Raw genomic sequence first — 16,016 nt, 5'->3', positions numbered from 1 at the left:
AAGATCAACAAAACTATGAGTTGGTTTTTTTGAAAAGATAAACAAAATTGAAAAATATTTAGCTAGATTGACCAAGAAAGAAACATAGAGGACTCAAATAAAAAATATACAAGTTAAAGAAGAGACATTACAATTGATGTCACAGAAATAAAATCTATTATGAGAGACTACTATGAATAATTATACTCCAACAAACTATATAACCTAGAAGAGATAGGTAAATTCCTAGAAACATACAACCTAGCAAGACTGAATTGTAAAGAAATTTAAAATCTTAACTGATCAATAATGAGTAAGGAGATTGAAGCAGTAATCGAAATCCTTCCAACAACACCAACAAAAAAGCCCGGGACCAGATGGCTTCACTGGTGAATTCTACCAAATATTTAAAGAAGAATTAGTGCCAATCTTTCTCAAGCTCCTCCAAAACATTGAAGAAGAGTGAACAGTTCCAAACTCATTTTATGAGGCCAGAATTACCCTCATACCAAGATCAGATTAGGACACTACAAGAAAAGAAAATTACAGGCCAATATCCCTGATGAACTTAGATGTAAGAATCCTCAACAACATACTATCAAACTGAATTCAAGAGAATGTTAAAAACCTCAGAACCATGATCAAGTGGGATTTCTCCTTGGATAAGGATGGATAGCAAGGATTGTTCAACTTAAGCAAATTAATAAACATGATACACCACTTTAACAGAATGAGGGATAAAAATCCTACAATCATCTCAATAGATGCAGAAAGAGCATTAGACAAAATTTAACACCGTTTCATGATAAAAACTCTCAAAAATTAGATATAGAAGGAGTGTATCTTAACATAATAAAGGCCATATATGACAAGCCCACAGCTGACATCATACTCAATGGTGAAAACCTAGAAGCTTTTTCTCTAAGATTAGGAGCAAGACAAGGGGGCCCACACTCACCACTTCTATTCAACCTAGTACTGGAGGTCCTAGCTAGAGGAATCAAGCAACAAAAAGAAAACACATCAAAATCAGAAAGAAAGAAATTAAGTCTCTCCATCTATAGATGATGTAATTTTATGAAAATCCCAGAGATTCCACTAAAAAACTGTTAAAACTAATAAACAAATTCATTAAAGTTGCAAGATACAATAACAACATATAAAAATCAGGTGCAGTTATATACACTAACAACAAACTACCCAAAAAATAAAGTAAGAAAATTATCCCCTTCTGCATAGCAAAAGAAACAGCCAACAAAATGAAAAGGCAATCTACTGAATGGGAGAAAATATTTGCAAACCCTATTATGTGATAAAAGGTTAATACTTAAAATATGTAAAGAATTCATACAACTCAATAGAAAAAAAATAGTAATCTGATTAAAAATGGGCAAAGGAACTGAATAGACGTTTTTCCAAAGAAGGCATACAAATGGCTGAGTGCATGAAACAGTGCAAATCAAAACCACAATGAGACATCATCTCACAGCTGTTAGAATAGCTATTATCAAAAAGCCAAGACATAAATGCTAGCAATGATGAGGAGGAAAGGGAACGTTTGTGCACTGTTGATGAGAATATAAATTGGTACAGCCACTGTGGAAAACAGCATGGAGGTTCCTCAAAAAATTAAAAATGGAACTACCATATGATCCAGCAATCTCACTTCTGGCTATTTATCTGAGGAAAATGAAATAACTATCTTGAAGAGATATCTACACTCTCTTGTTTATTGCATTATTGACAATTGCCAAGACATGGAAACCACCTAAATGTCCATCGATGATGAGTGGACAAAGAAAATGTGATACACACATGCATACACACAGACAGTGGAAGATTATTCAGCCATAGAAAAGGAAACACTGCCATTTCTGACAACATGGATGGACCTTGAGAACATTATGCTAAATGGAATGTCTGACAAGAAACACAAATACTGTATGATCTCATTTATATGTGGAATCTAAAAAAGCCAAACTCATAGAATCATATGGGCATAAAAGGGTGGCATAAAAGAGATGTTAGTCAAAGGATACAAACTTCCAATTATAAGGGAAAAAAGTTATGAGGATCTAAGGTATAGCATGATGACTAGATTTAACAATATTGTATGGTTTACTTGAAACTTGCTACGAGAGTAGATTTTTAATATTCTCACCATAACAACAACAACAACAACAACAAACAAAATTATGTAAGGTGAAGGAGTGTTTACAAACCTTATTGTGGTAAATATTTTGCAAAATATATGTGTATCAAATCATTACATTGTACATCTTAAACTTACACAATGTTATATGTCAATTATATCTTAATAAAGCTAGGAAAAAAAGAACAACAGTTCATCCCTCAAATCACATTCAATTTCTAAAAAAAGTAAAAATAAAGAATGTGGTAATATATTTTATGTGCTATTATTTCTTAATATTGTCTTATAACAATAATAATTCTTCATAAAGCCTTCAATTTTAACTCAGAAATTTTAAGGAAAGATAGATGTCCATAGCAGTAAAATTGAGAGAGGTGCCATTTAAAAGAACCAGGAACCACATCTTTAGAACACTGGCCTGAGTTACATTTGCTCTTTTCTGAGTAGAGTGACCAGGGATACGAAGCAATGACAAGAATTGGTTTTGACTTTCTGGGTGAACTTTTTAGGCAGAAGGTTGTTCTGTGGAAGGAAGATGTAGAAATGATGGAAAAGTCAGCAATTATTTTAGCCTTATGGGTAGATTTACTGTGGTCTTGTTTGTTAAGTTGATCATAGTGATTGTGTTCTTTAACCAATAGAAGCAGATAAAATATTTTCATAATCCTCTTTTGGAAGAATATATGGAAAAGAAGAAATTAATGGAGAAACAGAGCTAAATACAACATGTGGTTGGCAGCTAATAGATGCCTTGGCATCAGCCCTGATGGCCAGAATCGTGGGTTTCTTCATTACATTTCACTGAATTTTCTCTCTTGCCCACAAAACTGTGAAAAGCTGAGACTGTGGAAAATAAATGATGGGCAAAAAAGGAAAACAATCTCATTAACAGTAACATCAAAGAGAAGAAATATTTAGGAATAAATTTAACCAGGGAGATGAAAAATCTGTACACTGAAACTATGAGATATTGATCAAAGAAATTGAAGATTCAAATAAATGGAAAGATATCTTATTTCCTTGGTTTGGAAGAATTAATATTGTACAATGTCCATATTACCTAAAGCAATCTACAGATGCAATTCAATCCTGATAAAAATTCGAATGGCATTTTTTACAGAAATAGAAAAAACAATCTTAAAATTTGTATGAAACTACAAAGGACTGAAAATAACCAAAGCAATCCCAAGCAAGAGGAGTAAAGAAGGAAGGATCAGACTTCCTGATTTCAAATTATATTACAAAGCTGTAACCAAATTTGTATGGTACTGCCATAAAAGCAGATACATATACCAGTGGAAGAAAATAGAGAACCCAGAAATAAACCTACTCATATACAGTCAACTAATCTTTGACAAGGACACCAAGAAGAATAGTCTCTTCAGTAAATGGCACTGGGAAAATTTGATATTCACATATAAAAGAATGAATTGGGGACTCGTATCTTACACCATAAACAAAAATTAAATCAAAATGAATTAAAGACTTAAGGGTAAGACTTTAAACTGTAAAACTCCTAGAAGAAGACACATGGAAAAAGCTCCTTGACATTGGTTTTGGCAACGATTTTCTGGATATGGCAGAAAAAGCACAAGCAATAAAAGCGAAAATACAGAAGTGGGACTATATCAATGTAAACATCTTCTGCACAGCAAAGGAAACAATCAACAAATGAAATGACAGCCTATGGAATAGGAGAAAATATTTGCAAACCCTGTATCTGATAAGGGGTTAATATCTAAAATATATAAGAAACTCCTACAACTCAATAGCAAAATAACAAATAACTCGTATAAAAAATGGGTAAAGGAACTGAATAGACATTTCTATAAAGATGACATACAAATGGCCAACATGTGTATAAAAACATGCTCATCATCACTTATCATCAGAGAAATGGAAATCAAAACCACAATGAGATATCACTTCACACCTGTTAAGAGGAACAAATTTATCAAATTTATTTTAGCAAAAAGACAAAAGATAACAAGTGTTGGTAAGAATGTGTAGAATTTGCAACCTTGTACATTCTTGGTGGAAATGTACATTGTACAGCCATTGTGGAATATTTTAGTGTGATGATTCCTCAAAAAATTAAAAATACGAGCAGCATAGGATCCAGAAATCCTACTTATGAGTATTTATTCTGAAGAATTGAAATTAGGATCTTGAAAAGATATCTTCATTCCCCTGTTCATTGCAGCATTATTCAAAACAGACAAGGTATGGACAAAACACCTAAATGTCCATAATGTATGAATGGATTAAGAAAATGTGTTATATACACACAATGGAATATTATTAAACCATATCAAAGAAGGAAATCTTGCCATATGTTATAACATAGATGAACATGAGAACATTATGCTAAGTGAAATAAACCAGTCAGAGGACAAATACTACATGATTCCACTTATATGGGGAATCTGAAATATTCAAACTCACAGAAGCAAAGGGTAGAATGGTAGTCACCAGTGATGAAGAAATGGGGGAAATGGGAAGGTGTTGGTCAATAGGTATAAAGTTTTAGTTATACAAGATGAACAAGTTCTGGGGATCTACAGCATGGTAACTATAGTTAATAATATTGTATTGTACACTTGAAATTTGCTAGGAGAGTAGATGTTGTGTTCTCATCACACACAAAAAATGGTAACTGTATAAGGTGATGGATGTGTTAATAAGTTTGATTGTGATAATCATTTCACAATGTATATGTGCATCAAATCATCACATTGTACACCTTAGATACAATTTTTATTTGTCAATTATACCTCAATAAAGTGACAAAACAATAAATATCTTTATCATTGAAGTCACAAATTGTTAGGTGAAATGCCTAGTGTAATTAATTAACACTTTCTTATTAAATTTTGTTCATCTTTAGTCCTTAAGCATTTAATGTTATTGTTTCATCCTGTGTGACCTTGGAAATGTTCAAAACGTGTGGAGGCCTCAGTTCGTTTTCATTGGCAGTTGGATGGTGGCAGCAAATGAACATTATTGGAACAGGAATGTCTAGAAGATTAAAAGTCTCTCAAATCAGTATCTTTATGGGAGAGATCTTTATGAAGTAACCATTAAGGATTATAGAGTTCACTTGAGACCTGTTTATTTCAACTCCCTGAAGCAGCATGTCCTGCTTCTCTAACTCGCAGAACATTGGCACTCGGCTAGGGATGCCTGACTCTCATTAAGTGTTTCCAATAGCATAGAAACTCCAGGGACAATGATTCTGTGACTCTAAAAGCAGCCTCATACCAGGATCCAGGAATTTGAATTTTAACATCTACTCTTATGCTCTCTTTTCTACTACAGGCAAGTATTTTCTTCCTCCTCCTCCTCTTGGCTTAATTCTTAGATTTATGATTTTCTTCAATTATACTCTTTGAAAAACAGTAGGGGAATGGTTAGGAAAAAAGGAAATTAAAGATCTCATGGAACCGTATTTAAGGGAGGCAATCAAGATGTCTGCCTTGGTGCTGGGTGTGGGGGGCAGCCCAAGTGTATGTAAACTCTGTAGCTTCCTTCCGTGTGTAATTTTTTTTAAATTTATTTTATTTATTTTTTTCTCCAAAGCCCCAGTAGATAGTTGTATGTCATAGCTGCACATCCTTCTAGTTGCTGTATGTGGGATGCGGCCTCAGCATGGCTGGAGAAGCGGTGCATCGGTGCACACCCGGGATCCGAACCCAGGCTGCCAGCAGCGGAGTGCGTGCACTTAACCGCTAAGCCACGGGGCTGGCCCCACTGTGTAATTTTTTAGCTACAGGAAAGGTGTTTGGCTCTCCAAACATCTGTTCTGCTGATATTTTGAATTCTTTTAAAAAGGGACAAATCTTTCAGTCCATGTCAGTGAAAACGGAAAAATCTTGCTAGAAGATAGAACATACTGATATGATTTGACATAAGTGATTCTTATCAAATCCATATTATATGAAAAACAAATGAAATGGAAGTATTTAGTCTGGAGAGTTAAAGTTTCACATAGTAAAATCTTTTATGTAGAAGAGGGAGCAAACTTTACCTGTGGTTTCAGAGGCAGACCCAAGACTAAATATGTGAAATAACAATAATAACATCTGCCATTTCTCCTTATTATTATGTACTATACACTATGTTAAATTCTAAATGCATTATCCTGTTTAATGCTCACAATTTTCCCATGATGAAGATATTGTTATTTTCATTTATTCGGGAGGAGGAATTTTAAAACTTGTCAGTGGTCACACAGCTAGTAAGTGGGTAGAAAAGCTGAAATTTTTTAGTGTTCACACAGCTAACAGGTGGAGGAGGCTGAGCTTAACCATCCTGCTAGTTATAAAGATTAAAGCACAATGAAGAAAAGAATTTTCTGACACTTGGGTTTGTCTAAAGATGGAATAGGCTGCCTTTACAGGTTTTCATCTTTCATCAATGCAATGTTCAGTTAGGTTGGATTATCACCTTGCAAAACAACTGTGCAGGGTATTTCAGTGGCCAGATTAGACTACTTTTAAAGGCTCCTTCCAAATTGGAATTATAGATTCCCCAACTGTACGTTCCATGAGAGATGGTCCAAGATATACCGTTGAATTTTTGACACCACGCACAATGCCTGGCACTCAATAATGCTCACTGATAGCCATGGTTAACACTGGGTTACTTAGGTGTCAATATGAGAGAGAAGATGGAGACTGGTGGTGCAGCAGATGAAAACTTAGAGGCAGAATGTCTCAGGATTTCTGCCTTCTTTGTGATTTTTCAATTGTTATGTGCAGCTTTATCAGTTGTAGAGAATTCAATGATTAATGGGAAGTACTCTATCATGGAGTTTTCTCCCTTTGTTTATTTATCTAAACACTCTATGAAAATACCCTCACTGGGTCAAACAACAACAAACCACTCTCCAAAATGGGGCTCTTCCAAAATGGGAGTTTATTGTTCGTATACAGGACGAAGCATTCAGATGATGCTGAAGAGTTTGTTGTGTAAATGAATTCAGATTAAATCCCTCATTTTAATGATAATAGAAATTCTGGAAGCCAGTTTATATTTTTCCTTAGCTCCAGGCCTGAACCTTTGGGATTAGTATTTCTTTATCTTCCATTCAATTCTCCACTGAGATGGAATTCAGCCAAATACTGCCCCTTGTAGATTAACTCATGAGAGATTTCTTTCATGAAAACTTTATTTTTCGTGACACTCAAACAATACATGGCTTCCATGAAGTTAAATAAAATGGTTTATGTTGATTAAATGTATTTTTAACTATTCCATAATTTTTAAAAACAAGATTCTCAGTCTTAATCTAAATTTCAATAATATTTGCTATGAAATATTATTTCTGCCTTAATCCATTTCTAGCATGTGTTATGGAAACAAATAGTTTGACCAACTTAGAAAAAACATAAATAATTACAAATAAAAAGCCAAATGAAATTTATCATTTGGCCTTGAATTACCAATTATCATTTTAGATTCTGTGTTGTTTTCCTTGGGAACAAATATCTTACCAGTTTCTTTACTATTTTTTATTTTAACAATTGTAAGTATATAATGTAGACAAAATTTTATCTTATATCCAAGAGATCAAGGTTTAAAATTCTCCTTTATTTTGTGTGTGAATGTTTATAAATTCTGACTTCTATCAAAAACATCTGAATCAGAATAATTCAAACTTTTTACGGATCTGGAGAGATTTAGAAATGGGAAAGATCAGTGGGCTTTGGTCTCATTAGAGCCAATGCTGTCCCAAGCATTATTTATTTTACTCAATGTTATATTTCATATTTGCTTTCTGAGTTGTAATATGCTGCAATCATTATTAGAATACTTAATTTACTTGGGTCATTAATTCTGATACCACACTGCCAAAACCGTTGGTGAGAAATTAAGTTTTTAGAATTTTTTTCTTCATCACATTAAGCCATCAGTATGGATAATGGTGAAACTAACCTGTTATTTTTGTGTGATAAAATCTAAATATTTTCTGGAATTTTGGAGACAGATAATTCTTATAATCTTACATATGAATCAATTGAAAACCAGAGAATTTAAATAATATTCCCATGTTCAAATAGCCAGTGGGCGGTAGCACTGAGGAGGTGACCCAAAGATTCTGACTCTCTTGTCATGAGAGGTGTTCTCTCATTTATATTATATTGTCTAAGGTTGCTTACTTTATGGTAACTTCCCTCATTCAGAATATAATATTAAAAAATGGTAATTTGGCAAAATACATCAAAGACGTAAATATGTTTATATCCATTTATACTTTCTAGGAATGTGCTTTTAGGGAATAATAAAAGATATGCAGAAATAGTATGAAATTGAATGCTCATTATTATAATTTATAACTGCAAAAAAATAAAAATAAAAAAGGAAAAAATGCCCACCATCAAGTTTTGGGCTTTATGCAAATCTGGTGCGTTCGTATGATTGACTTAAATATAACCATTAAAAACCATATTGTCGACAATTTTTAATGACAGAAGAGATATCATAATATGATGCAGGATAGAAAATTATGTACAATCATCTCTATTTTAAATATATATGCATAGAAAAATTATTGCATATAAATATATTGCATAGAAAAATATATGCATACAAAAAATTAGCATTCAGTGGGATTAAGGATGATTTTAGCTTATTTCTTTATAATTTTCTTTATTTTCCAAGCACTCTATGATTAATGTATTTTACTTTTATGACTAGAAAAAATATACAAACCTAAAAAAAGGGGAATATAAAGTAAATGTGGACCTTGGTCAGTTTCTATAAAAGAAAAGTGGAAAACTTTTATTTAGAGATGACACTATCTTCTACCTGTAGATTCAATTAAAAAATCTCTCCATCCCAAAACACTCTGCAACCTGAAAATTTGTCTGCAGAGACTCAAAGTAGCTTGGTGATTTAGGAACAGAGGAAAGCCATCAATAATAGATGAACTTGTTATAAAACAAAAGGATGAGAATAATTGAGGTGCTTACCCAGCAATGGGATTGAGTCAGGCCAAACTCACTGTTCAGTTTTGACTATTTTCCTTTGCCACCAGTGGTTTGTATTAGTATGGTTGGGAAGTATAAATATTTTGATGGAGATGAGTGATGAGCAATGGTGACTTAGAGTATTTGGTCTGAGTCGTCTCCATCTTCTTGATGAACAGAGAAATGTTTTGAAGTCTGGAGATATACAGATAAGAACTAGTGAAGGATATTCAAAAAGCAAAAATTTATTGACTACATAATCATTGTTCCAAGTCCAAGGCAGCTGTTGGTGACCACACCAGGTAAAGAGAGAGAAATTTGACTTTAAAATTACCCACTCTGTGTGCAAAATTATATCACGATGTCGTACAATGCAGGAAAATATAAGGTGTTCTATTTTCTATGGTACCCATGACAGAAATTTCTATTGATCTCTGCACTCTGTTTTGATTTTTTTCGGAGCCAAAGTACAGCCTTACATAATTTTATAAACACTGTTTTGGGTAGCCACTACACTTTGATCAAAATTGGCATTCAAGATGAAACTTATTTTCCATCCTAGATAACAGGAATTGTACTGGCTGAGGAAGGCTGTTTGAGGCTAAAATGAGACAAAGTATTTGAAATGTTTTATTTACCAAACCTGGGACATAAAAGATGTCTTTTTTTTCTATTCTCAAGTGTTCTTTCCACTGGGGAGTGCTTTCAGTAATCAGTTCTGTTTATACCATTCTCATCTCCAAGTCTTAGAGCCATGGATTCTAAGAATCTGCTCCAGGACATGCTAGCTAATCTAAACTATTATTTATTTTATGAATTTTATCAAAGTTCGTAGTATCATATTCTGGTACCACCTTGTTTTTTACATTTTCTATTCCACTTTCATTATCTTAAAATATAACCTATATTAAAACTATAAAAAGCAGTCTTCAAGAATGCAAAGAGGATGAGGAGGTATTACAAGGAGAGACTCAAACAACCCCACAACTCTTATACAAATTGTCTGATGGATATTCACCATCTCCAAAATACAACAGGTGTGAGGCAAGCGGCCTGCCATTCCCCATCTATGTAAATAGCTCTTATGCTGCATGTGGAATTTTAATATTTACTTTTTCCTGTAAATATGCTCTTAATGTTCTGAAAGAGATGTGTCCCATAGGAAAGGTTTAAATATGTGTGTTTTTTTTAATGTGATGATTGTTGCATACCACCATGATTTATCATGGATTCTAAATGCCCTAGTGTTTATCCTGATATAGATAATAATTATTTTATCTATAAAGCTATGTTTTCTTGTTTTGTAGATTACTGCTGTTCTGGCACATGAATACTGCAATTTGTACTGCTCCTTTCTCAATTCCCGAGAGGAAACATCATGGAAAGAAAAAACCAAACTCTGTCTGAATTCATTATCTTAGGATTCTCCAACCTAAATGATTTGCAATTTTTACTCTTCAGCATATTCCTTATGATCTATCTCTGTACACTGGGAGGAAACATCTTCATTATTTTGGTGACATTGGCTGATACCCGACTGTATATACCTATGTATTTTTTTCTGAGGAATTTGGCCTTTCTTGATATCTGTTATACCACCACCAATGTCCCCCAAATGATGGCTCATCTTCTATCAGAGAAGAAAAGCATTTCCTATGGGGGCTGCATAACTCAACTTTTGGCATTCCTTTTCTTTGTGGGAGTAGAGTGTCTTTTGCTGGCAGCAATGGCATATGATCGTTACATTGCAATCTGCAAACCTCTAAGGTATTCAGTTATCATGAATAAGGCTGTATATGGCCAGTTAGCAGCCTCATGCTGGACTGGTGGTTTCCTCAACTCAGTGGTGCACACAGTACTGACGTTCCGCCTGCCCTTCTGTGGCAACAATGAGATTAATTATTTCTTCTGTGACATCCCCCCTTTGCTGATCTTGTCTTGTGGGGACACTTCTGTCAATGAGTTGGTATTACTCTTCATTGGGGTCTTCATTGGATGGGTGCCTTTCCTGGGTATCATCCTTTCCTACCTTTATATCATCTCTACCATCTTGAGGATTCGCTCATCAGAAGGGAGGCAAAAGGCATTTTCTACATGTGCCTCCCACCTGGTCATTGTCCTTCTCTATTATGGCAGCTCCATCTTCACATATGTACGACCCATCTCATCTTACTCATTGGCAAAAGACCGGCTGATCTCGGTACTGTATAGTATTGTCACTCCCATGCTAAACCCCATAATTTACACTTTGAGGAACAAGGATATCAGAAAGGCCCTGAGAGCTATGAGAGAAAAGTAGCAGCCTTCAAATTTCATTTCCCTTGAAATGTAGGGTTTATTTTTCTATGATTATAATGTTAGAAAATTTTCTGTCTTACTGATGCAATCTGGTTACTTCTCGCTAACATTATTAATAAAACTCCAAGAATTAAAAGTTTATATCAATGATAAAACAAATGGGGCAAAATGTTAAAAATAGATGAATCTAGGTAAAGAGTTAGTGGATGTTTTTTGTACTCATTCTTGAAACACTTCTGTATGTTCAAAACTATTTCTAAAAAAGTTTAAAAAGTTAGTTTGAAGCTTATAAGCATAATTGAATATATGATATATTTGTCTCTATATGTTGCATGATTTTTGGTTATTTAACAGCCATGTGAAATATATTCTTCAGTTAATCTACTGTTCTTAAAATTTGCTTTTGTCCTATGGTAAACTATCCATTGGCTTGTGCTTCTGTTTCTTGCAACATTTCTCTAAAAGTTGTCTTCCTTTGTCATCTTCCTTCTTACATTTACTGTACTTGCAAAATCTTGAAACATTTTCTCCAAAGGAATTCAGAAATCCTTCTCCTTGTTTTTGTACACTGTCAATAAGTTTTTCTATTGATAATGACCAAATAATACTTATGTTAGGCTGCCTTAATTTAGTTTCCATAAAATGATCAGTTCGTCTCAATTTTGGACATAACTATAATAAACATCCTAAATTCCACATTTTGCCTGAGGAATATGGACTTTCATAGAAATGTGTAAATCATGATGAAATGAGTTCTCTCAATTTCAGCTTTGAGGACATTTCAGATCTTTTGCTAGATGTGTATAGAACAAAGTCTGATTTATCTTCATTTGGAGTCTCTACTCTTGTTTATATTCTTCACCTCTTTAAATATGTGAAATATATCCATCTTTGAGGAGTCTTCTACAAATAACTCTACTTTACATGTTATGATGCTTCTGTGCTTCTTAAGATAGGACACATTTTTATAAAAAACAGGCTTATATGAACAATAAAATTCAGAAGAATGAACACATCTTAAATTTTTAAGAGATATAAAATATTCAGTTCACACACTATTTAAATTTAGCACAGGGAACACAACATACTTTTATAAAAAAAGACAGGTACATGACTTTTAATTCTATGTCATTTTCAGGTAAAAAGAATAGTGAGATTTAGAAGAAGACAAATAGGAGGGGTGAAAGGTAAAATGAACAAATTAGACAAAAGGGGGAGGGGAGAGAAGAAAAAAGAAACAGGAAAGAAGAGAGCAAGAGAAATGAAGGACAGGAAAAGGATCTAGAGGGATAAGAGTCCTATAGTCATTCAAGAAAAGGAGAGACAAAGAAAGACAAAAAAAAAAAAAAGAACTAACTGAAAAGATAAACATGGAGCTGATGTTGCCATAGCGCCTTTCTGCACAATTCTACAATTTGTCTCAGAATTGTTATCTCATTACTCTTACTCTCACTTAGCCATGCTAGCTTGAGCTCTTATTTCAATTTTTTTTTTTTTTTTGGTGAGGAAGAACAGCCTTGAGCTAACATCCATGCTAATCCTTCTCTTTTTGCTGAGGAAGACCAGCTCTGAGCTAACATCTGTTGCCAATCCTCCTCCTTTTTCTCCCCAAAGCCCCAATAGATAGTTGTATGTCGTAGTTGCACATCCTTCTAGTTGCTGTAAGTGGGACGCGGCCTCAGCATGGCCAGAGAAGCGGTGCATTGGTGCACACCCGAACCCAGGCTGGCAGTAGCAGAGCACGCGCACTTAACCGCTAAGCCATGGAGTCGGCCCCTCTTATTTCAATTTTAGATTACTTTTCTAGTATCCTAATGGCTTTTAGTGTTTCTGTTCTAACCTGATCTAATAAAGCCTGCACCACTTCTGGAGTAATCAACCTAAAATTCTGCCGGGCCGGCTCTGTGGCTTAGCGGTTAAGTGCGCGCGCTCTGATGCTGGCGGCCTGGGTTCGGATCCTGGGAGCGCCCGGAGGCACCACTTCTCCGTCCAACGCGAGGCCGAGTCCCGCGTACAGCAACTAGAAGGATGTGAACCTATGACATACAACTATCTACTGGGGCTTTGGGGCGAAAAAGCTGAATAAATAAAATCTTTAAAAAAAATAAAAAATAAAATAAAATAAAATTCTGCCATCTCCACGAAGCATCCTCCATTATTCTAACTAGAAAGGTTATTTTCTCTGAATTCATTTATCCCCACTCTTAAGAGAAGATTTCCTAGACAATTCAATCTAAAGTAGCATGCTCCTCTCTCCAGTTACTTTCTGCAACATCACCATATTTATTTCCTCCATAGCACTTATCAGTGTCTTTAATCATATCATTTATTCATTTGTTTATTTTTATATTGTTTTCCTTGCTAGAATATAAACTACATTAAGGCAAAAATCTTCGTTAACTTGTTCACTGCTATATTCCCAGTGCTTAGAACAGTGTCTGATATATAATAGAGACTCTTTAAATGTGTTTGAATCAATCAATCAGTCAATCAATTAATTAATGCATATACCAGAGTATCATGGCATGTAACACTGTGTTTTGTAAATTAGTATTTTTGTGTACCTGTCTTGTTTCCTAAATTAAAACCTTAAACTTCTACTAAATAGAAAGATTATGATCTTTGCATTCTGCATATCATGATTGGCATGTTAAGCCCATTTGTGGACCTTAAAATATGTTTTTTTAATAAATGAATGAAACATACTTAATGGGAGGGAGTCTTGTTTGACTGGTGCTCAATAGGGTAAGGCAGAAGTAAAATTCTTTTGTCCTACCTTCTGTTCACTACTCCGGTATATTTTAGCTTCTTTGGTTGGTGTACTTAGTTCCCTAATTCCAGGTTCTTAGCTTGACCATCAAACCTCTCAAATATTGCTAATGTTGTACACATTGAGATTCTCCAGCCTTTATCTCTCATGCTCCAATCTCATAACTAAAAGCTTATGACATTTTTTTCCACAAAATTTTTATATTTAGATTCTTATATATCTTCCTCAAAATCAGCTGACTTTTCATTTCTATTAATAGCATCATCCATAGGATTAAAACACTTCTCATTTTATTGATTCCTTCCTTTCCAGTATGTATGCAGTTGTGCAAGGGCAAAGTTATTAAGCTATTGGCTCAGTTGAAACACACTCTTCCATACTCTGGTTTGTGATACTGGAGCTGACATACTGCAAACTGTGTCTCCTTTGCAGGCTAGCTTACTTCTATGTTCCACAAATAGAGGGCACTGGAGGGAGACAGGAAGGCAGGAAAACTGACAGAGGACTCCGTTTCTGTTTGACATTGTTTTTGTCAGCATCATCCCATAAATGGCTTTTGACTACAGCAAGAGCTGTTGGATCTAGTTGTAGTTGGCTCTAGGAAAAAGTAAAAAACAATATCCACTCCCACCAATGCTATTCAACATTGTATGGAAGTTCTAGCCAGTGAAACAAGGCAAGAAAAAGAAACAAAACACACAGATTGAAAAACAAGTAAATTATATTTATTCACAGGTAACACAATTATGTATGTAGAAAAATCCTAATAAATCAACAATAACAACAAAAAGTGATTAGAACTAATAAGTGAACATAGCAAGATTGTAGAATACAGTCAATATACAAAATCTAAATGTATTTCTATAAGCTTGCTATGAAATATTGGGAAATAAAATAAAAACACAATTTCAATTCAAATGCCATTCAAAATGTAAAATAGGAGAAAATACAACAAATTTTGTGTAAGACTACAATAGACGTCTCTACCTTTACACATCTCCTTAGAGTTAATTTTGTAATGTTTCAATATACAATGTAGAAAGCTTACATTTTTCCTTTAAGTCCATCCCCCCTTAATCTTTTTTGTTATAGATGTTTTATGTATTGCATCTACATACATTTTAAATCCTAAAAACTAACACTACTATTTTTTCATTAAAATGTGTTATGTATTTTAAAGAATTAAGTGGAAAAACAGTCTTTAAAAAATCACTTTATTGAGGTTTGATTAATATGTAAAAAGAGGTACATATTTAATGTATATAACGATGAATTTGGGGGTAAGTATACACCTATGAATTCATCATTGCCATCAAAGTCTAGACATATCCATCATCTCCCAAAGTTTCCTTCCTCCTCCTTTATTATTATTTTTTGTTGTGTAATAAGAACACTTAACATAAGATTTACTCTGTTAACAAATTTTAAGTATAAAATACAATATTGCTAGTTATAGTCACTGTGCTGTAAATTTCCAGAACTTATTAATCTTATATAACTAAAACGTTGTATCCTTTGACCATCACCTCCCCATTTCCCCCCTCCACCTAGCCCCTGCTAACCATCGTTCTACTCGCTTCCTCTATGAGTTCTTCTATGACTCTGTAGATCACTTTGGCTAGTATGGACATTTTAATATTATTAATTCTTCCAAACCATGAACACAGGCTATCTTTCCATTTATTTGTGTCTTTTATAATTTCTTTCATCAATATCTTATAGTTTTAAGTGTACATATCTTTCATCTCCTTGGTTAAATTTATTCCTATATGTTTTATTTTTTTATGGTGCTATAAATGGGATGGTTTTCTCAATTTCTTTTTCAGATAGTTCCTTGTTAGCTTAT

The 16,016-nt window shown here is 33.9% G+C and overlaps 1 protein-coding gene across 1 annotated transcript; it reads left to right on the top strand.

The window, feature by feature from the left end:
* Positions 1-10,480: 10,480 nt before the first annotated feature.
* On the top strand, positions 10,481-11,434 carry LOC101402147 (olfactory receptor 5V1-like). Its single transcript, XM_004441783.2, is given in 1 exon segment — positions 10,481-11,434. A coding segment is annotated over 1 exon segment (954 nt).
* The last annotated feature ends 4,582 nt before the right edge of the window (positions 11,435-16,016 follow it).

This window comes from Ceratotherium simum, chromosome 13 (assembly GCF_057802395.1).
Source record: "Ceratotherium simum simum isolate JZ-2026a chromosome 13, ASM5780239v1, whole genome shotgun sequence".
Lineage (NCBI taxonomy): Eukaryota > Metazoa > Chordata > Mammalia > Perissodactyla > Rhinocerotidae > Ceratotherium > Ceratotherium simum.
The sequence above is the reverse complement of the archived record's forward strand: the minus strand, read 5'-3'. Positions and strand labels throughout refer to the sequence as shown.